The 17762-nt window shown below is 41.4% G+C and overlaps 1 protein-coding gene across 5 annotated transcripts in view; it reads right to left on the bottom strand.

Annotated features, from left to right (window-relative positions):
• sulf1 (sulfatase 1) overlaps positions 1-17762 on the bottom strand; it is a 34284-nt gene that overhangs the window by 2726 nt on the left and 13796 nt on the right. For 2 of the 5 annotated variants that reach the window (XM_029528604.1, XM_029528603.1), the window contains exons 4-18: positions 16984-17135; positions 14354-14523; positions 11532-11682; positions 11223-11398; positions 10899-11027; positions 10249-10305; positions 8018-8144; positions 5961-6174; positions 5128-5374; positions 4912-5008; positions 4711-4805; positions 4499-4570; positions 3569-3741; positions 3236-3378; positions 2915-3038 (exon numbers count right to left, since the gene is read on the bottom strand). In XM_029528604.1, coding sequence (XP_029384464.1) covers positions 2915-3038; positions 3236-3378; positions 3569-3741; positions 4499-4570; positions 4711-4805; positions 4912-5008; positions 5128-5374; positions 5961-6174; positions 8018-8144; positions 10249-10305; positions 10899-11027; positions 11223-11398; positions 11532-11682; positions 14354-14523; positions 16984-17135 — 2127 coding nt within the window. Of the gene's footprint in view, positions 1-459; positions 511-1347; positions 1382-2914; positions 3039-3235; positions 3379-3568; positions 3742-4498; positions 4571-4710; positions 4806-4911; positions 5009-5127; positions 5375-5960; positions 6175-8017; positions 8145-10248; positions 10306-10898; positions 11028-11222; positions 11399-11531; positions 11683-14353; positions 14524-16983; positions 17136-17762 lie in introns of all 5 variants that reach the window. The other 3 variants (XM_029528606.1, XM_029528607.1, XM_029528605.1) reach the window with 3 other exon arrangements.

The raw sequence follows: 17762 nt of genomic DNA on the forward strand, positions 1-17762 counted from the left end.
AAACACATGCTGCTTTAAAAATTCACATAGAAAGACAGATCTAAAAGTAAATCGCATAGTCCATCATAGACTAACTAAGCTGCACAAGAAAAATGCAATGATAAAGTTAATGATAAGCCTGGATTGGAGTGAAATTCAAAGTCAGGCAACCTGGAATAAAAGAACAGCAGAGGAAACAAAAAGGTGAACAACAAAACATGAAACTCAGGAGCAAAATATAAGAAGATGAACTTGCTGGTGAACGGTGTATCCCCAAAGTAAGGATAAAGAAATTCAAACGCTAGCAGAAAAGTAGGCAATTAAAGGAAAATTGCAGCACAAGGCTAAATCAGTGTCTGGCTCAGTTTGATGTCTGCAAGTTCAAAATCGAGGAAAAGAGGTATCAGTGCCACTTTTTGTCAACTTTCTTGTATCTACTGCAGCTACAGCATGGAGATGGCTGGACGCTCAGGGACTCACAGGAAGGAGAGGCTTGGTCTCCTCTTTGACCACTTTCGATGCTGCTGTTGCCTGGTTAGCAGGTGCCAAGAAACAGAGGTCAAAAGGGCAGAGGTCAGTGGGAGGACAGAGAGGTCACAGCAACTCAAGTGTCCACTCTACAACTAGCTAATGGACATGGCCATGAGAGATACTCTGATTGTCATGTTACATTGGAAGAATAATGTAATGATGACTGCTTATTTGTGGGTATGGCTGACATGGCATGGAGGGTGACATCATCAGAATAGTTTGGGGAAATTGTTTATTACGGTATTCCTCAAAATTTCAAACTACTCCTACTATGTAGAATGTGATGCATGAGTGGGGATGGTATAGTATCATGCATTGTCATTCCCGTGCACTTGATGCTCGAGTTTGTCTCAAGTAGAAGCACATATTCAGCACCTCCTTTCATGACTTCATTTTTCATTTTAACCATGCTATATTAAGAAGAGCTACAAAGGATCCATCAAAGGTCCATATTTTAATGTGGCCAGCTGCTAGAAACGTTGCGCTTTCAAGCAAATATTGTAAACTTGTGTCAGAAAATGTTGTCACTGCAGATTTCATACATAGGTGCAGGATGATATACAGCAGATAAAGGTTAAGGCAAATCATGTGCACAGAGGTGACAACAAATGAAGCTGCTGGAACAAAAAAATAAATAAATAAATAAAGAAAAGAAAAAGAAAACGGGAAAAAAAAAAAGCCATCTGTTATGATTTGTTAGCATGTCTCCAGCATGCAGCCACAGATCAGATCAAGCGCTGATACTCCATGGATGGATATTAGTGGGAATGAGGCAATTCGGCCCATGCAAAGTGTTAAAGAAAAAGCCACTGAAGATAAACAAAAATTGGTGGATACCTGTGTGGCTCATAGCTTCCTCCATCTTTACCTCCTGATCGGAAAAATAGAAGCAATCGATTGTTAATGCTTTGATTCAAAGAGATGTGGGAGGGAAATAAAATAGATCATTCACATTGAAGATGTTCTTCATGCACAGTTGCTAATCCCTATGGAGAAATGCAATTATTGGATGATCAGAAGGAAGAATGACGAGAAAAGGGGTGTGAATTTGACTGAAAGAAAGTGGGGAAAAAAAAAATTTGGAAGGTCGTATGAATGGAGAGATGACCATTCCTGAGTGATCAGGAAAAAAATGGATTGTGAAGCGGGACGCTGGATTTTCAACTCGGTTTTCCCCTTCAAAGCAAAATACAAAGTTATCCAGTCAGGTGATAATGATCGTTAATTCATATTCCCCAAATAGATGCAACTAAGTGGTGGATCCATTTCACCGCATAGTTACGTTTTAATAATCTATTTCTCCAACAAAAACATCACTTGATGTAACCACAATAGCAATGTCACTGGTTCACAGAGCTGGCATCATTCATATTGGAGTAAGGGCAGCCGGTGCAAGTCAGAGATTTTAGGTTGCTATGTGACGTGTGTTGGCTTGGCTTTGACAAGTCCAGCATGCCAGCACTGAAACACAACCAGTTTTCTCAGAGCAGCTTGGCTACTCTAGTGTTCCACTCTCCAGCTGGTAATTACAGACATAAAGTTTTTATCCTGAGCACATAAACAAAGCAGCCAGTTCATGCCACACACGAACACTACAGCTCAGCTTAGGTCATTATGACATTACTTTTTAACCACCCCCATTGCTGAGATGTCTGCTTTGTAAAGATGTTGGACCATTTACTGGTAGTAAAAAAATAGTGTGACTGATTATAATAGTGGTGCAGGCCATTCTCAAATAAAGTGACAGCTTCAATGCTATGATGACAGTGCCCTCCCAATAATATCTAAGATGGCCAGGACACACAATTGTAACATGGCCAACTCATGACTGTGCTATACTATAATTCAAAACACTACAGCTGTGTGTTTGTGAAGGGAACAACTATTCCAGAAGAAGTGGAAGGTCCCGGGCTAATAAAGAGGGATCACAGTGAGAGAATGACTGTGGCTCTTTATGAGGAACATATCAATAAAACATCAACAAAAAGACAATAATCCATGACGATTCCTTGACCTCCACCTGAAAATTAATCTTAAATCACAGCGATCCCAAACACATGCAACATGCAGATATGTGCAAACACACACACACTACTTAGACTGAAACAGATTTAAAACACAGCAGAGGATTAGACTGAAATCTCAAAAACTATTATTCCAGTAAACCTTTAGATTACTGTTTCAGCATCAAGTGTTATCTTAACGCAAATACATTCAAATGAAATAATCTCTGACATACATTAACTGGTTTAACTTTCAGCTTCTGTCTAATTCTTCTGTGTGCAGAATCAGTTTCAATCATTGTTGGCATAACAACTACCACTAAACCCAATGCATCAGTCCGTAGGTCCAACAATTTCATTGTATACAGGAAGGAACAATTAACAGCAAGGGAGAGTTTTACCTGTATCCAAGCCTTTAGGTCGAGGGTTACATTGTTTGTACCCTTGACAGCTTCTCATCTCCATGAGCTGAGCATGGAGCATGTTCAGTACCTCCCGGTCCACAGTGTACACTGCATTGGTCAGCTAAAGATTTCACATGTACAAAAAAATCTTGTTTTAGTGTCATGTTATGTTTGAAAAAACAAACAAACCAACAATATATTGTGGTTATTGAGTGTAAAAACACTCAAAATTTCTAAGGAGACACTACATTTTGCTAATGAATACAAACAGACAGACAGGAAGCAGAACTAAATGAAATCAAACAGATGTCCACGCACCTGGTATGGGTCATTGTTGAGGTCAAAGTATTCCAAGAAGCCAGTGGAAAACTCGCAAAATAGTGTGTTGTGAGTCTCGTTGATTGTTCTCAGACACCAGTAGGTGTTGTTGTTGGAGCTGGTGCATGCACAGAATCCTCCCACTGTTAATGAAGAATCAGTCAGTCATTAATATGTCTGAATAGATCTCAGAAAACAGACTGCCATAACTAGCTCTACCCAATCAAAGAGAAATTTTACTCATAATAATGTACATGTAGTTCTTTTTCTAGAGTGTAACTTCTTACATGTAATTGCACTCTTTTCTGAGGAGCTTCAAGTGATTATACATACATGTCCAGAAAGGAGCAGTCTGCCAGTGATCATTGTTATGAGTGAAGCAAGTAAGGCCCGGCAGGCTGCAGTCGTCTCCTTTCCTCTGCCGCTTCTTCTCTTTTCTTTCCTTCTTCCGTCTCCGGATCTCATTATACAACTGGGCCTTGCTGTCTATTTCCTGGGCAGCCTCCCTGTCAGGCAGACACATGAAAGAATTACAGTCCTGACCATATTGTGATGTTTGATGTACGGTATGATGTAAAGATGACATCAGTCTTTACCCTCCCTAACCTCAGTTGAGGATCTGGAGGGGACTTCCAGAAGGCATCAGTGATGCCAGGATATGACAGTCTATTTACTTTCATGTTTAAGCTCTTACTATGTCCAATTTTCTCTGGGATGGCATTCTAGCCACTGTCCCATCATCCTCTCTGCGGAAGCACACAAGAGCCACTGCAAAAAAACAGCTGCTTTGTATTGGCATAATCTTTTGCTAATGTTTCCTGGTGTAAGTTGATCACTGTGTTTGAGGGGCTGACTGATTTCCCCTTTGTTGAGTCATTCTATCTTTCCATGCTACTCAATCATTTCCAGACACACACACAGACAGAAATACACACACTGCTTTGTCATTTAAACCCCATTTAGGGACCAAATACTCAGTGATGACATGCCTGCTGTAGAAATCTGTTTGTTTTAAGGTTAGAAACATCATTTACACATCACATTTGTACACACATCTGGCGTCTACAAGGTCATCCTAGTGAGTTAGCTTTGCTGAGAAGGTCACATGTTTAAACCTGACATGCAAGGACAATGCAGACATTTAGCACCACAATATACAATATTTACACACTTAGTTACAGGGTTCATGGTCAGTATTCATTCACAAGGACAGTGGTGACACCAAATGGGGCAAAGCCACAATTAAAGGGAAAAGAGACTCACTTAAACGGATGGAGCTGATCATTCCTGCTCTTCAATTTCTCTGCCTTGTTTCTGTTTCCTTTGTTATAATAGCTGGTTTTATAAACAGAGACACAGACTAAGGATCGTAGAACAAAACTTCTTCTGTGCACTGCGAAAGGGTTTGGCCATACAACTGTATGGAACTGACATTAAAGAAGGAGCATTCTTTAATATGGATATAAAAGACTGACCTTTTCTTTCCACAGTCACACTCATCTGGACGTGTTCTCTTTAGGTGGCCTCTTACTTCTCTCAGGTTTTTGATTTTGTCTTGAAGTGCTTCAATCTGAGGAAAATAAATAATTAACAAATACCACATATTATCTATTATGACAAAGACCTCAGAAAGATTGAGATACACAGAGTGAAACCACTGGCCTTTATACACTCACCTCCTGGTCTACATAGCTCTTGTGGTCTTTCCAGGCTCTGGAGGACTGGTAGATTTCTCTTTCACAATGGACACTATCATTCATCAAAATATAACACCTGTAACAAATACAAAAACAAAACTATTAGATGCTTCCCTTTTGACAGACATATTGTACAAGTGAAATGGCAAGTTAAGTCATTTATGACACAAGATTTTAAGAGGGATGATTACTTACTTATGGGTAACCTTGACAGAATTCGGGTATCCTACAGCATTTGTATCATCAGCTAACATTTCTTCAGAACCGTCATCTGTTCCTACGTCAAGGTCTGAACCCTCTTGGTTGTAATGCCGCTTTGAGATGATACGGCGGCGGACAGCTGACTGATCATCTGCTTGCAGGTCAATGTCATATATCTGACCTTCAAACTCAACCGACAGGGACCTGGCAGGTCGGGTATGGACAAAACGTGGACGATAACCTGTGAAATAATAAATAAATAAATAAAATATTTTTATGCTCACATTTAACTAATTCATTATTTATCTAAATGATGGAAACACAAGTTTTACTCATGAGACAAAATTTGTTTTTCCAGTTTCATTTTTGGGCTAGTTGTGAGGCACATTTGAAAATATGGTCCTCTTTCTTCAGTTCCACCTTTTTCAAGGCACACTAGAGGGCATCAAATCACAGTCCCAGCACAGACATGCTAGCAACATCAGGAGAAATTCCTTGTTGCAAGATGCTTGCTTTTTTTTTTTCCTGCATCTGTCCCCTTTATAAATATAAATAATCTAGTGCAGGGAACCTTAAGGCTTTGATGAAGTATTTTTCTCCAACCAGATCTCAATACAATGTTAAAAGCTCAGGAAATGCTGAACAGTCTATCCCATGCCAGATGTTATACTGTTGAACCAAAATAACCCTTCACACCCTCTATATGCAAGCCTTTATCACGTCAGTTAGTGTCATTCTTGTATAGTATTTAGTTTAAAAAAAAAAAAAGAAAAAATAAAATAACATTCACTTCAACCCATTTGTATTCTTTGTACACATGCACTTACGCTGGCCAGATGAGGAAGAGAACTGTCGGTGGGAGCGGCGCTCTGCTCTGGAGGGTTTGAAGACAGAATCCCCACAGTCGCAGCCCCTCTCTCTGTTGTCATAACTGCTGCGAGGCTTCAGGCTGCGGGCCCTTTTTCTAGAGCCCTCTTTGGAACCACCTTTACACTTCTGTATCCTCCACTTCCCCGTAATCTCTTCCACACAGTGCCATCTCTGCAAGCAAAACAGGGGGAAAAGAATATTTTGAATCCTCAAAATATTAAAACCATAAAATTTTTTACAATTTTCGGGCATGGCTAATAAGTGCTATAGATGATAACTGCATGAAATATGTAATATCAGATTTCATGACAAAACCTTTGGTTTTGTGGTGGTTTTAGAAAACTCCTTGAGCAACACATGATTTTGACAGACATAACAGGCAATTCTGAGCCTGTGGGAAAGAATGGAATGTAAAAGCAACAGCAAAGATAAACCAAAATGACCACATGAGATGACTTGGGTCTGTCTGGTGTCTAGAAAACAAAGTGGAAACTTCTATCACTCTCACACTGAGTGTGCCTGTGCCAAGTGCGTCACCAGCAAAATTGTGTAAATACTTATCCATGCACTCACTTACATCCTCTGTCTCCATAAACACCCATTCCCACTAGCAAAAGAAAGTTGAGGTTGATTGCTGTGAGTAGTGCTGCTGGTTAGGCCTTGTTTAAATGGAAGCAACACATCTACAGAGCACAGGATGGATGAGCAGTGTTGGGTGTGTGAATAAGGGTCTAAATGGCCCCAAGGCAAATCAGGATTTTTCTGAAGGTTCATACAATGACTAAGAGTTCTCTCTCTCCCTTTCCTGAATGCATATTAAGGCACAACAGAACCATTGCCGCAAGAGCATCGCAATGCATGGAAAACCGAGGGGGAAAGCTGTTGCTTAAAACATTAATAGATCATAGAGGATGGCTATGAAGGCTGAAGAATGATGGAAGGGTTAGGACTTTAAGACCCACAAGTCACTCACACTGTCATGTACCAAAACCATCCATTCACAGCGGTAGCTGAGTACATGTGATGTGAACCAACAATAACCTCATACTGATGTGATGGAAAGTATGGTCAGTCTTAACAATTATGGTCATAATCAAAGGGGATTAACTTTTACAGCTTTTCACAAACAAAACTCATTCCAAGTGAAATCAGGTTCAAAACGAAGGTTTAACATCCTTAGTGAAGGAACTATTTTGCTACTTTAGGGCAGTGCTTCAGTTTAAGCCCAGTTTTTTTATGTTTGGGACAAAGAGGTAAGTTGGCATAAGTGTATAAAAATATGCAGATGATAAAATGTGGATTCACTCTTTTCATTTAGTATTCTTGTATGTTTGTGAACAACAGAAGAGGAGTTTCAATAAGGTCAGTATCAAATGAAAAGGGGGATCAAGCACTTGTTTCCTGTGTTTATTCACTATTTCCACTGTAGCTGTGGAAGAAAGACTACACTGACTAAAAGGCTGCTCACTGGGAGCCTGTGTTAAATCATGCCAGAAATGCCAGTCATGACAAAATCTCATCCCTCATGCATTAACATATTGTCATGTGTGCTGTAAATGCTCACAGCTATGAAAAGAGGACAATGTTGTATCCATAAACTACTGAGCTCAACATTGTTGTCTTTAATAGCTGATTTCTACAAACACACAGTTATGTGATCATGAAATTGACCTGGGTTGTATTAATAAGCCCCACAGAAACTATGGCTACCATGTAATGTTACCAGAAATTTGTATGGTTTGGTCACATTGCAGTGCAGTAAATTTGTCAACGCACTGCAAACAGTGCAAAAAGGTCTAATTTCAGGACAAGTGATGTACCTTAGTGACTGTTTCATTTAAAGCCTAGCAGTTTAATTCGCAAGGCAACACAGAGGTCACCTCTAGAATGGTACGCATTGCTATTAGGAAAGAACTGACTCAACCTTCTTTGTTGAATCTATTAGGAGAACATATATCTGTTTACAAATATTTGCAATAATAAGTTTGTATGCATGTGGGTGTGTTTGTTTCACCTGTCCAGGCTGTTCACAGGGCGTCTGGAATTCAGCCTGCTGGCAAGTCTCTCTGACCTTCTTGTACTTCGGCAGGCTGTTGGTGTGCTGAGTGTTCACTGAATCATCCTTCTTCCTCAGGATTTTTCTGCATGACACAAAGAGGAAATCATCGTCACCAACATACAGACTCATTCAGGGAATCACCGATATGGTGAAAGTCTTCCTGAACCAAAGCAAGCTTAAATCAGGTTTTAATAACCTTAAAGTTGTTTCCTAGTGTTAACTTTCTCTTACTGGCTGGTGTGCTTCGCATGGTCACAGCCAATGAATGGATAAGTTATGTATCTGTGTACGTCAAGAGCATTTGGGCATAGGGCTCAGCTGTGTGGAGCCTCACATTAGTTCACAGCTCCAAGCTGTTCAACCTCGGCTTGGCATCACGTTAAACTTCCCTGCCTCCTTTTACTCTTCCACCACCGCAAGGACTGGCGCAGCCTTTGCTAACACCATGCCAACCACACTATCCCCTGCTGTACTCTCAACCCGCTGCCAACACTGGCTGCTCATGACCCACAGACAGAATGACGGCGACAACGGAGCAAAGAACAGCCTGTCCCCTCCAAGAGTGGAGCTGTTGTCTTGTCTGATTCTTGTCTATTACTACATAGCCCGTTCCAAAGCCGAACAGCCAATGACCACACACCAACCTGGCTGCAGTCTATAGCCTTTAGCTATGGGTCATTAAAGAGCAGTTGCTGTTGATGTCAGTCCCTGATGACTGCGTTGCACAAGGCTCTGAGGTGCAATATTGTGCTGTTATGTGAGGATATGAAATCAATGAACACAAAAAAACATTAGCTATAGCGTATTTCCTGCTGTGTTTGTGTCAGAGTAAAAAGTGAAAGGTCTGTGAAGGCTAATCTCTGTACTGAGAGACAGGAGTGCAAGCAGACACCCCCTCCAAACAGTGTGGATTAATTGGCCGGTGGAAGCCCTGATAGGTCAAAGGTCACACTTTTCATTTCTTACACTGCAGTCCATGTAACAGGAAGCTCCTTTGTCACACAAGCATGTGTCAGTGGGAGCCTTATCTGCACGTGCTGCAGCAGAGCTAACTGGCTCTTATCTTTTGTGCTGTTCATATGAGTCTGCAGATGTTGCTAGTAAATGACCAAAAAGTGGAAAAGAGATGGGAAGGCCAAAATAACGATTGAAAGAAAATAGGGATTGTAAGCAAATGATAGTGGGGAAATGCAGCAGCTGTAAAGTAGTATGTAACATACTATAATATACAGTACCATTATAGATGCTGGCAGCATAGTCTGGTCTGACTGACTTTTTGCTCTCTTGTTCATTTCATTTTAGACTTTCCTTTGTCTGAGTATCTTTATTGTGAAAAGACAAGTTTGATGGGATTATTTCTCTCCTAGTTTTCTGTCAGTGTACCCCTGGCATTAGCACAGCTTAACATGTTAAGTGAACAAAAGCAGCCTGTCAGACTGGAGGTATCATTTTCTGCATTTGGTGACAGAGGAGAAGTTCAATTGCGAACTTATAGGCTTTGTGAGAGCGTTCACTTCATGTGATTGCATATACTACACAGAGTACAGTCTTGGGGAAACAGTGAAGAATTTGGCTGTAGCATGGCTGCTGCATTCCACACTGGGAGGGCTGGTGACATGTCCTGTGAGTGAATTGAGTGTGAGCCTTCCAGCCATTCCTCAGGTAATATCATCCTGAGCCTGGCTGGTCTTTATTTATTTTGCGTTAGCCGAGCTCTCCCATGTTAGTGAAATGTATCTTCGGTCTGTCTCTGCCAATGCACGAGCAGCAGGCTAAGTCAGGTTTAGGACCCTGATCATTTGCTCAATATATGCAAGGCCCCTTCAGACAAAGACTGCTTATTTTTCTTGCAAATGAGAAAAAGACTAGTTACACATGTGTCAATAACACTTGCATGAACTGTCATAATTTGCCAGTTGCTTATAGCTTTAGCAAACAACTTAGAATATTCCAACCTTTTCCATTGCCTCTTTCACTGCCTTTCAAGCTGGCTGTGGTCAGAAAATGTCTGTCAGATAACAAATAAGTTGGAAAAGTGCCTGTGTTGCTGGAAGAGTCAAGACACATTGAGCTTCTCAGATGTTGGGTTCACTGAAATGTTTTGTCAGGTTTGTGTAATACACAATACTTTGCAATGACATGGATGTGCCTGTGGTGAGGAAAGGGAATAAAGAGCTCCAGTTTACCCTCTCTCCACCAGGAATGTGTCCCTCCAGACTTTGGGTTTCCGGTTGGGCTTGAATCTAGGAAAACAAAACGTAAAAGGTTTATAGAATTCATATGGCCTATGCTCTCACAGACAGCTATAGTATGTCGGTCACATGAGGGCAACATTATGGAAGTTGATCACTACAAGCTCAACCCCATGTGGATACACTGCTCTTTGAACAGTAAATAGATCATCATATTTTTTCCTGTTTCTCTGGAAAATTTTTCAAATGGCACAGATTCTTTTCCTTGTTCATGGAGATATACAACAGTCTGTCCTGTTTTAGTGCCCCGAGTAAAGAACAACAATCCCTCGTGTATTTTGGAAAAAAGCTTCTTCCGAAGATTTGCCGGAGAAACAAATACATTTGCAAGAAAATCTATGTGAAGCTTCATAAAGATAAACCTCAAAGAATAACAGCCAAAGTCCTTCAGCCAAGGAAAATCTCTCTTTTTTTGCCCTGAAACAACTTTGTGTACAGCTGGAGTGAAAGCAATCATTTTGGCTATGGAAATTTGATTTTGCTCAATAATAACCAATGAACAGAAGTGTTGCACATATCATGCACACTGTGCAATTATTGTGCATAATATCCATGACGGCATGGCATGACATATCCATACAGACCTATTGCCAGTCCTTTCCTGTTCCAGCAGCTTAAGGACGGACTTTCCATCCATGTCTGGAGGGGTGTCCAGCCCAGCAATGTGGAGAATTGTGGGAGCTAAGTCAATGTTCAGCACCAGATGCGGGTTTCTGACAAAGTACATAAACATACGTTTATTTAATCCTCCAGAAATGACTACAAATTGTCAGTAACCAGAGCAAATAATGATAGAATTTGAAGAACTTAGAGAAAGAACATAAAGTTACAGAGTCTAAAACATTCTTGACCTTTCACAATGTTGACAAAGGCTGATAATCATTATTTTGGAACTAAGTTGTACTTACACTGCCCCTGGCTCCACATTGGGTCCTCTAAGAAAAAATGGCACACGAATGTCGAAGTCATAAGGCATTGACTTGCCCTTGACCAACCCAAACTGACCAATGTGGTAGCCATGGTCCGCTGTATAGATAATGTACGTGTTGTCTAGCTCTCCAGTTTCCTCTAGCATATCAAAAACCTGAGAAGAGTATGTGACAATGAGAAGTCAGATACACAAGTATTTGAAAAAACCCCATGGCACAGAGCAACAGATAAAAAATAAATAAATAAATGAATATTTCAACACTTCAGTAAAGAAAGACAGGATTTACCTTCTGCACTGAGTCATCTACGGACATTAGTGTCTGCAGCCTTTTGCGGTGTAGAAAGTTGGTGAACTCCATGTGGATGGGCCTCATTGGGCCTGTGTACTGCATGATCCAGTGTTTGTCCATATTTGGGGCATAGTTGTAGCTGGGGGTGCTATTAGAGCAGAAAGGAAGGCAAGAAGACACAAATGCGTTAAAAAAAAAAAAAAGAGTGCTGTATTTAGGTGCTTGATGGAATATAAATGAAGGTACATAGATGCAAATAAATAAAACCTTCATGGACATCTGTTTACCTGCATTATGGGAGCATGTAACAAGGGTTCATTTACAATGCCAAAAAACATCAGTCTGATACTTTTCACAAACTACTGCTCAGTAGCAGGTGCCACAGTTGTCTGTTGCATCAGTCATGCATCAATAGGCGCTCTATTTGTAAGGGAAATATCTTTATAGTCTGCAGCTAGCACCTTCCCTATTTTTCCACACCTCTCTCTTACCATCTCTCCTCTCACACAGAGACGAGAGTCTCTTTGCTCCACTGCACACTTGGCACAGACAAGTCATTTGAGGGTTGGCACGTGCTTAAGAAAATAATAGGCCCCAAAGTCAAGTTTGCAACAACTTCTGGACCAAAAATTCAATAAGTCATGGTCATTTAAAATGGGAGAGTAACAAGAGGATAAAATAAAAAGGAGGGTGAAACAGTCTTATTTGTCCAGTTAAAGCTGAGAGAAACTGTTCACCTGTCTGTGGGATTAATTTTAAAGTAGAGGAGGAAGGAATATATAGACTAGACTAGTATTGGTGTATGAAGTTCATGGTCAGCAAGATTTTGCAGTTAAAATCCAAATAGTACGCATTATATGGAACTTTATTTTCCCTTCAACAGGAAGAGAGTCATTCTTAGTTCAAACTACAAACTATAAAAGAAGAAGTTAAACTCCTGTATAATCAACTGCTGGAAAAAGTATCAAGATTTTCTTAATAAAGAACTGCCATGGGAACTGTTTTGCTCTTATCGGGTGAGCTGCCTTCTGCCCTTGATTCCTCAGGCTTGCTCTGTGAGAAGAGTGAACTCTTCACCCACCTAGCCAGGCGGTCTAATAAACCTCACAAAGGAACCAGTCTCTGGGCAATGGGCCACCAAAGTATGGGGCCCTAGGCACAAGGAAACCAGGAAAGCAGAGGTCACTGAAGTGAAGCAAGTCAATAGGAGAGGTCACACCTGCCACCTGTCACATATAAGTCATTGTTTTGTGGTATTAGCCCTCTATTACACAAGCCAAGGCCTTGCCGCACACTAGAATGCCTAATTTACCTTACCTTACGACACATCCTGCATGGGGATTAGTGATATTCCCTGAGGCAACTTGTTTAGTTCAACCAGAATGACTTCTCTTTACTCCCTACTAAACAGAGAAATGCCACTGAGAAACCACAGCATATTTATAGTGTTTAAAATAAGTCAGGAGCTTGGCTTAGATCAAAGAGACAGTAAAAACACCGACATTGAGGAATGTTAATGACATTAGCATCAAACCCTCCCCTGCTATTGCTGCTGTCAAATGTACAGATGCTCAGTTGATTTATGAGGCGGCTCCTCCTTGACTGCCACGCAGTGTTTTTCCAAGTCTGTATATTAAAAATTAGCTGTACATTACATCTGTGGCAAAGATAAAACATGTTTGACCTAACAAAATTTAAGTCATGTCTTTTCAATTAATTAAAACAGATCAAGTATGTGTATAAACGGGAAAAATAATTTCATCCCTGCATCATCTTCTATGGATGTGTTTTGTCAACAAATAGCAAAACAATCATCCATCCTTGCCAACCACCTGTGCTACTGCAGCAACCACAGCACGTATTCCCCACACACTGCACATACAGAAGCTCACTAGGGCAACCCTCTTAGTCACTACTGGGCCCCAGCTCCGCCCCCTTCACCCAGAGGCTTAGGCTAAAAATAAATTAATAATGTCACAAAGGGTGTTCCAAAGCACACAATGCATTCTTCTTGTCCCAGGAGCCGCAGGGAAAAACTACTGATTGATATGGATAGGGTCGGGAAGTCTATGAATTACACAGGAGGAGATGGAGGGTTGGGGAGAGTGAGCAGGAATGAGAAAGAGAGAAGACACTGGGAGACAGACCAAGAGATAAAAGGCACTCAGAAACAGAGATATAAAGATAGAGGGACAGAAAGGTAGAGCAAACAGACACAGGGGAATGTTAAGTGGGATAGAAAGTGAGTGGAAGGAAGTGGAGAAACACATTGACCACTGGGAAAGCAGCCTTGAACCCCTTTCATAGCATCCCTCCCCCACCCAGTGGAGTAGTGCACCCTAGGAGCCTGCTGGAGGGCCTAGCAAGAGGGCATGTTGCCATGGAACAACCCAGCTTACTGCAATGCGGCCTCAAGTCAAAGATCGGACTTGTGGGAGGCCAATGTGGGCTTGGAATTAAACATGGTGCTCTGTAAAAAAAAAAAAAAAAAAGCCATCACTAAACGTGGTATGTGCCCCAGCTATTCTTGGATGATAAATCATTTTGATTTCACACTTGCCAAGTTGTCGGCCCCAGCGGGCTGTCATCACTGGGGAGTGAGGGGCATGCAAACTGTTAAAATGTTAGGTACACCAAATCATAAAAACTCAAATTCTGTGCAAACAAGGAAAAATCCACACAGCAGCAGATGAAAGCTCCCAGAATATCTGTGCATATCATCTCTACATATAGACTACCCTTAGTGCCATGTAGAAACCCTGAGGTTTATGTGTTTGTGATGGAGTGGGTGTAATAATGTGAGCCTGAATGTAACTTACATGTGCTGAGAAGCATTTGGAAATAGCTCAGCATACTGAGGTGCTGAGTCTTCTGGGCCATGAGGGGCAGCATGACTGATGACCATCATCACAGGACGGTGAGGATATATCTTCTTGGACATGCGGAAAAAGTTGATGCTGTCGTTGGTGATCAGATCTGTGAAATAGTCCTAGAAAGAAGGGGCAAAAATCAACATCATTAATAGGTGCTACAGGACGAAAATCACATCTAGAGGAGACTAAAAGTGAGGGTGGAACTGGGGAAAACTGCGAAACAACACAAGCTTTGATAAAACTAATTCAGAGACCAATCACCATGACATGTTGCTTTTCCTCATTCAGTCGTATTCAAATACATGGAGTGGGGCCAATGGGGATATGAACTGGGGCCATTGAGTACACTACAGCACCAATCTGTCGAGTCAACAGCTGGCAGCCTGCCGGTGTGTGTGTAAATGCAAAGTGTGTGTGCTGGAGTCTGTGTGTACAGTACATGGGCTGTTGCCTCATCAATGAATCTCAACAGTATTGAATGTGACACCACTTGATTGTGAGAGGAGCCTGGTGCTCTCAAATGGTATGTTGTTATGACAGCTCCCACCATCCAATTCCCCCCAGGCTATATTCTCTGCTCCTACTTAGCTTCATTTGATTTTGCCCCTTTTTCTTTTAACACATCTCTACTTTTAAGAGCTTAGACTCAGAAAATGTGAAATTGTCATATCAAATAATCCATAGGCATGACACTTTCTCAAAACCTTTATTCCTCTGTAGTCAGTTTTTTTTTTTTTCTTTTGGAGATACGATGGCTCACGCGCTGAACCAAAATGACCATTATATCTGCCAAGTTTCCAGCAGCAGATTATTCATTCTACCTGCAGTTTTGGTATGCCACTTTCATTGCCAGGCATTCAACATGCGGAAGGGAGTGCCAGGTTGAGAATGAAAGGGTAAAGGGTGATTTCCCTGAAATGTCAGAAGTGGGTTTGGCTGATTCATCCTGTCTCTATTAATAGGCTTTATAGCCAGGCCAGCTTTAATGGCCTGGCAGCTGCACATGCCCACGGAGGCTGGTGATTGCATGCACAAGGCAAAGCATTGCCATACTTGTTTTCTTCTTGTTGCCAGCTCTCCAAAATATGAGCCACTGCTGCTAAGGGCTCTGGCAGGTCAGAAGGAAGTGACAATGTCATGGGGAATGCTTGGCCAGGACCTATAAAATGGTCAGAGGTGAAGAGTATCACTTTTCCCAGGAACGCTTTGGGATGATTAGTGCTAAGTGGCAGTCAGATAATTCAAGCTCATTTACACATGGTTGACATTCATCCAATTAAATTTAGCATGTGAAATTAAAGTTTTTATTAAAAATATGTGGGTTACCTTTGAGTGCTGCAGGGGGATTGCAGGGGATTGCGGCTTTGAATTTAACATTTTTAATGTTAACATGCTTTATGATCCTCAGAGATGCACTACACCTGGCTCACAATGCAGACTCCTTTGTGTCTTCTATGAAAGTTTTCTTTTACCATGTAATTTGAAGGAAAAAGTGTGTGGATTATAACCTCAAATTAAACCTCACACAAAAGTGCTTTAACAAAGGCCTTAGCCTCAATGAACTCATCCTTCTGCAGATGGAAAATCAAATGGGATCTAATTGGATGAAATCACTAGGTTTGCCTCATCTAAACACAATGAATGGTGTAGCCAGCTACAGTCTGTGTGGAATACCATGACCCTCTCGCGCTGTGTGAATCTAAAACGAGGAGCTGTGGTTGACCTCGAGGTAGCAGGTTGATGGGTTTTGGCAATAAATAGCAAATAATGCATCCATTTGGTTTCAAACCACAATCTGCTGACCAAGCCATGTCATGTAAACACCTTTGCCTCAACTTGTGGGTTACACCTCAGTCCAAGTTGGCAGAGTAATAACAGATCCAAACATTTGTTTAGCCATCTTTCAGGCAGGCCATCTTGAAACTTGACACATATCCAAACTATAAACCCTCCTCATGGATTCCTCATGTCCTGTGGACTATGCTACCTGGAGTGATATTGGCATGGAGCTGCAAAAACAAGCTGACAGCTCTTATAAAAAAAAAAAAAAAAAAACTAGGGAAGATTGATGACCAATGCCTAGCAGAGCCACAAAAAGACAGTATAACCACAGTGTTCATCCCCGCAGTCTGACAGTGGTTGAGTTAAATTTCTCCACCTTTTTTACTGTGGTATTACGGCACAAAGTCATTCTGTAACACTTCAAAGTGGGGGTGGAGGTGGGTGAATTGGGCAGACAGACAGGGGAGACAAAAACAAGGTGGCATTTACCACTGGCTTCTCATAAAGATGCTTCAGTTTTACTGGGTCTAAATGCTGAGGTAAGGTGCGTCATAATAAAGGGATGCTGCAGAAAGAGGAGATGCCACATCAAGTCACATCATCTGAACTCATTCCCTCTAATTGTTGAAGGAAAATTCCTTCCAGCCTGGATCACAACACCATGATAAGTGTTTCACTGAAAATATGAGTCGAACCTGCAATTTGTCAGGAAAAGTCTTAATATTGGGTCATAAAGGAAAACAAATGAGTAATTGAGTTAATGGTCCCTTGTTAGAAATTATGAGATAACCTACCTTGGCATAATCGGCACCATGCTTCTCCTTGTAACCATTCCGGCAGACAGTGTAATTATAGAAGCGAGAATTTTTGATCAATCCGACCCATTCACGCCACCCAGGTGGGATGTAGCTGCCATTGTACTCATTGAGGTACTTGCCAAAAAAGGCTACAGAAGAGAGGACAGAAAGGAGACATACATTTAGTATACTGACATAACTTTTAATGAAAGTTTTAAGCCACCAGTACATTATTGCTTTGTTTTCTTTTTCCTGTGAAAATCTTAATATTGTATGTCTGTGGGACTTCATCTGTGTACTTGTACTTGACGCACAACGTTTCTGCATCGCCTCTTTTCCCCTGGCTTCACTGCACTGGATTCTCGGATAGGCTGGGCAGGAAGCCAGTCTATCCCAGAGAGGGCTAATTGCAGACTAACGCATCAGCTCAAAAACCACAGGCCACACTGCAGCCCACAGGACCCCACTGAGCTACCCAGTCCAACGCCTACCCATCACTCACAGTTACTGTCTGAAGAGACAGTACAGCAACCTGGCACACATGCCGTGTTTGCATTACTCACAGCAGACAAGCAGGCACGCAGGCAGGGTGGTGGAGTCTAGCTTACTGATGTGAAAATAAAATGGGCAGGACGGCATTGGAGCTGGTAGTGACTGACAGTATCTTGGCTATCATGAAATGTTGCCCAATACATGTGAACATCATCCCCTGAAAGTGCTACTGTTAAACAAGAATAACAATAATGGGACACACTATCAGGACAACATTTAGTTGT

Source organism: Echeneis naucrates, chromosome 20, assembly GCF_900963305.1.
Source record: "Echeneis naucrates chromosome 20, fEcheNa1.1, whole genome shotgun sequence".
In the NCBI taxonomy this organism is placed as follows: Eukaryota; Metazoa; Chordata; class Actinopteri; order Carangiformes; family Echeneidae; genus Echeneis; species Echeneis naucrates.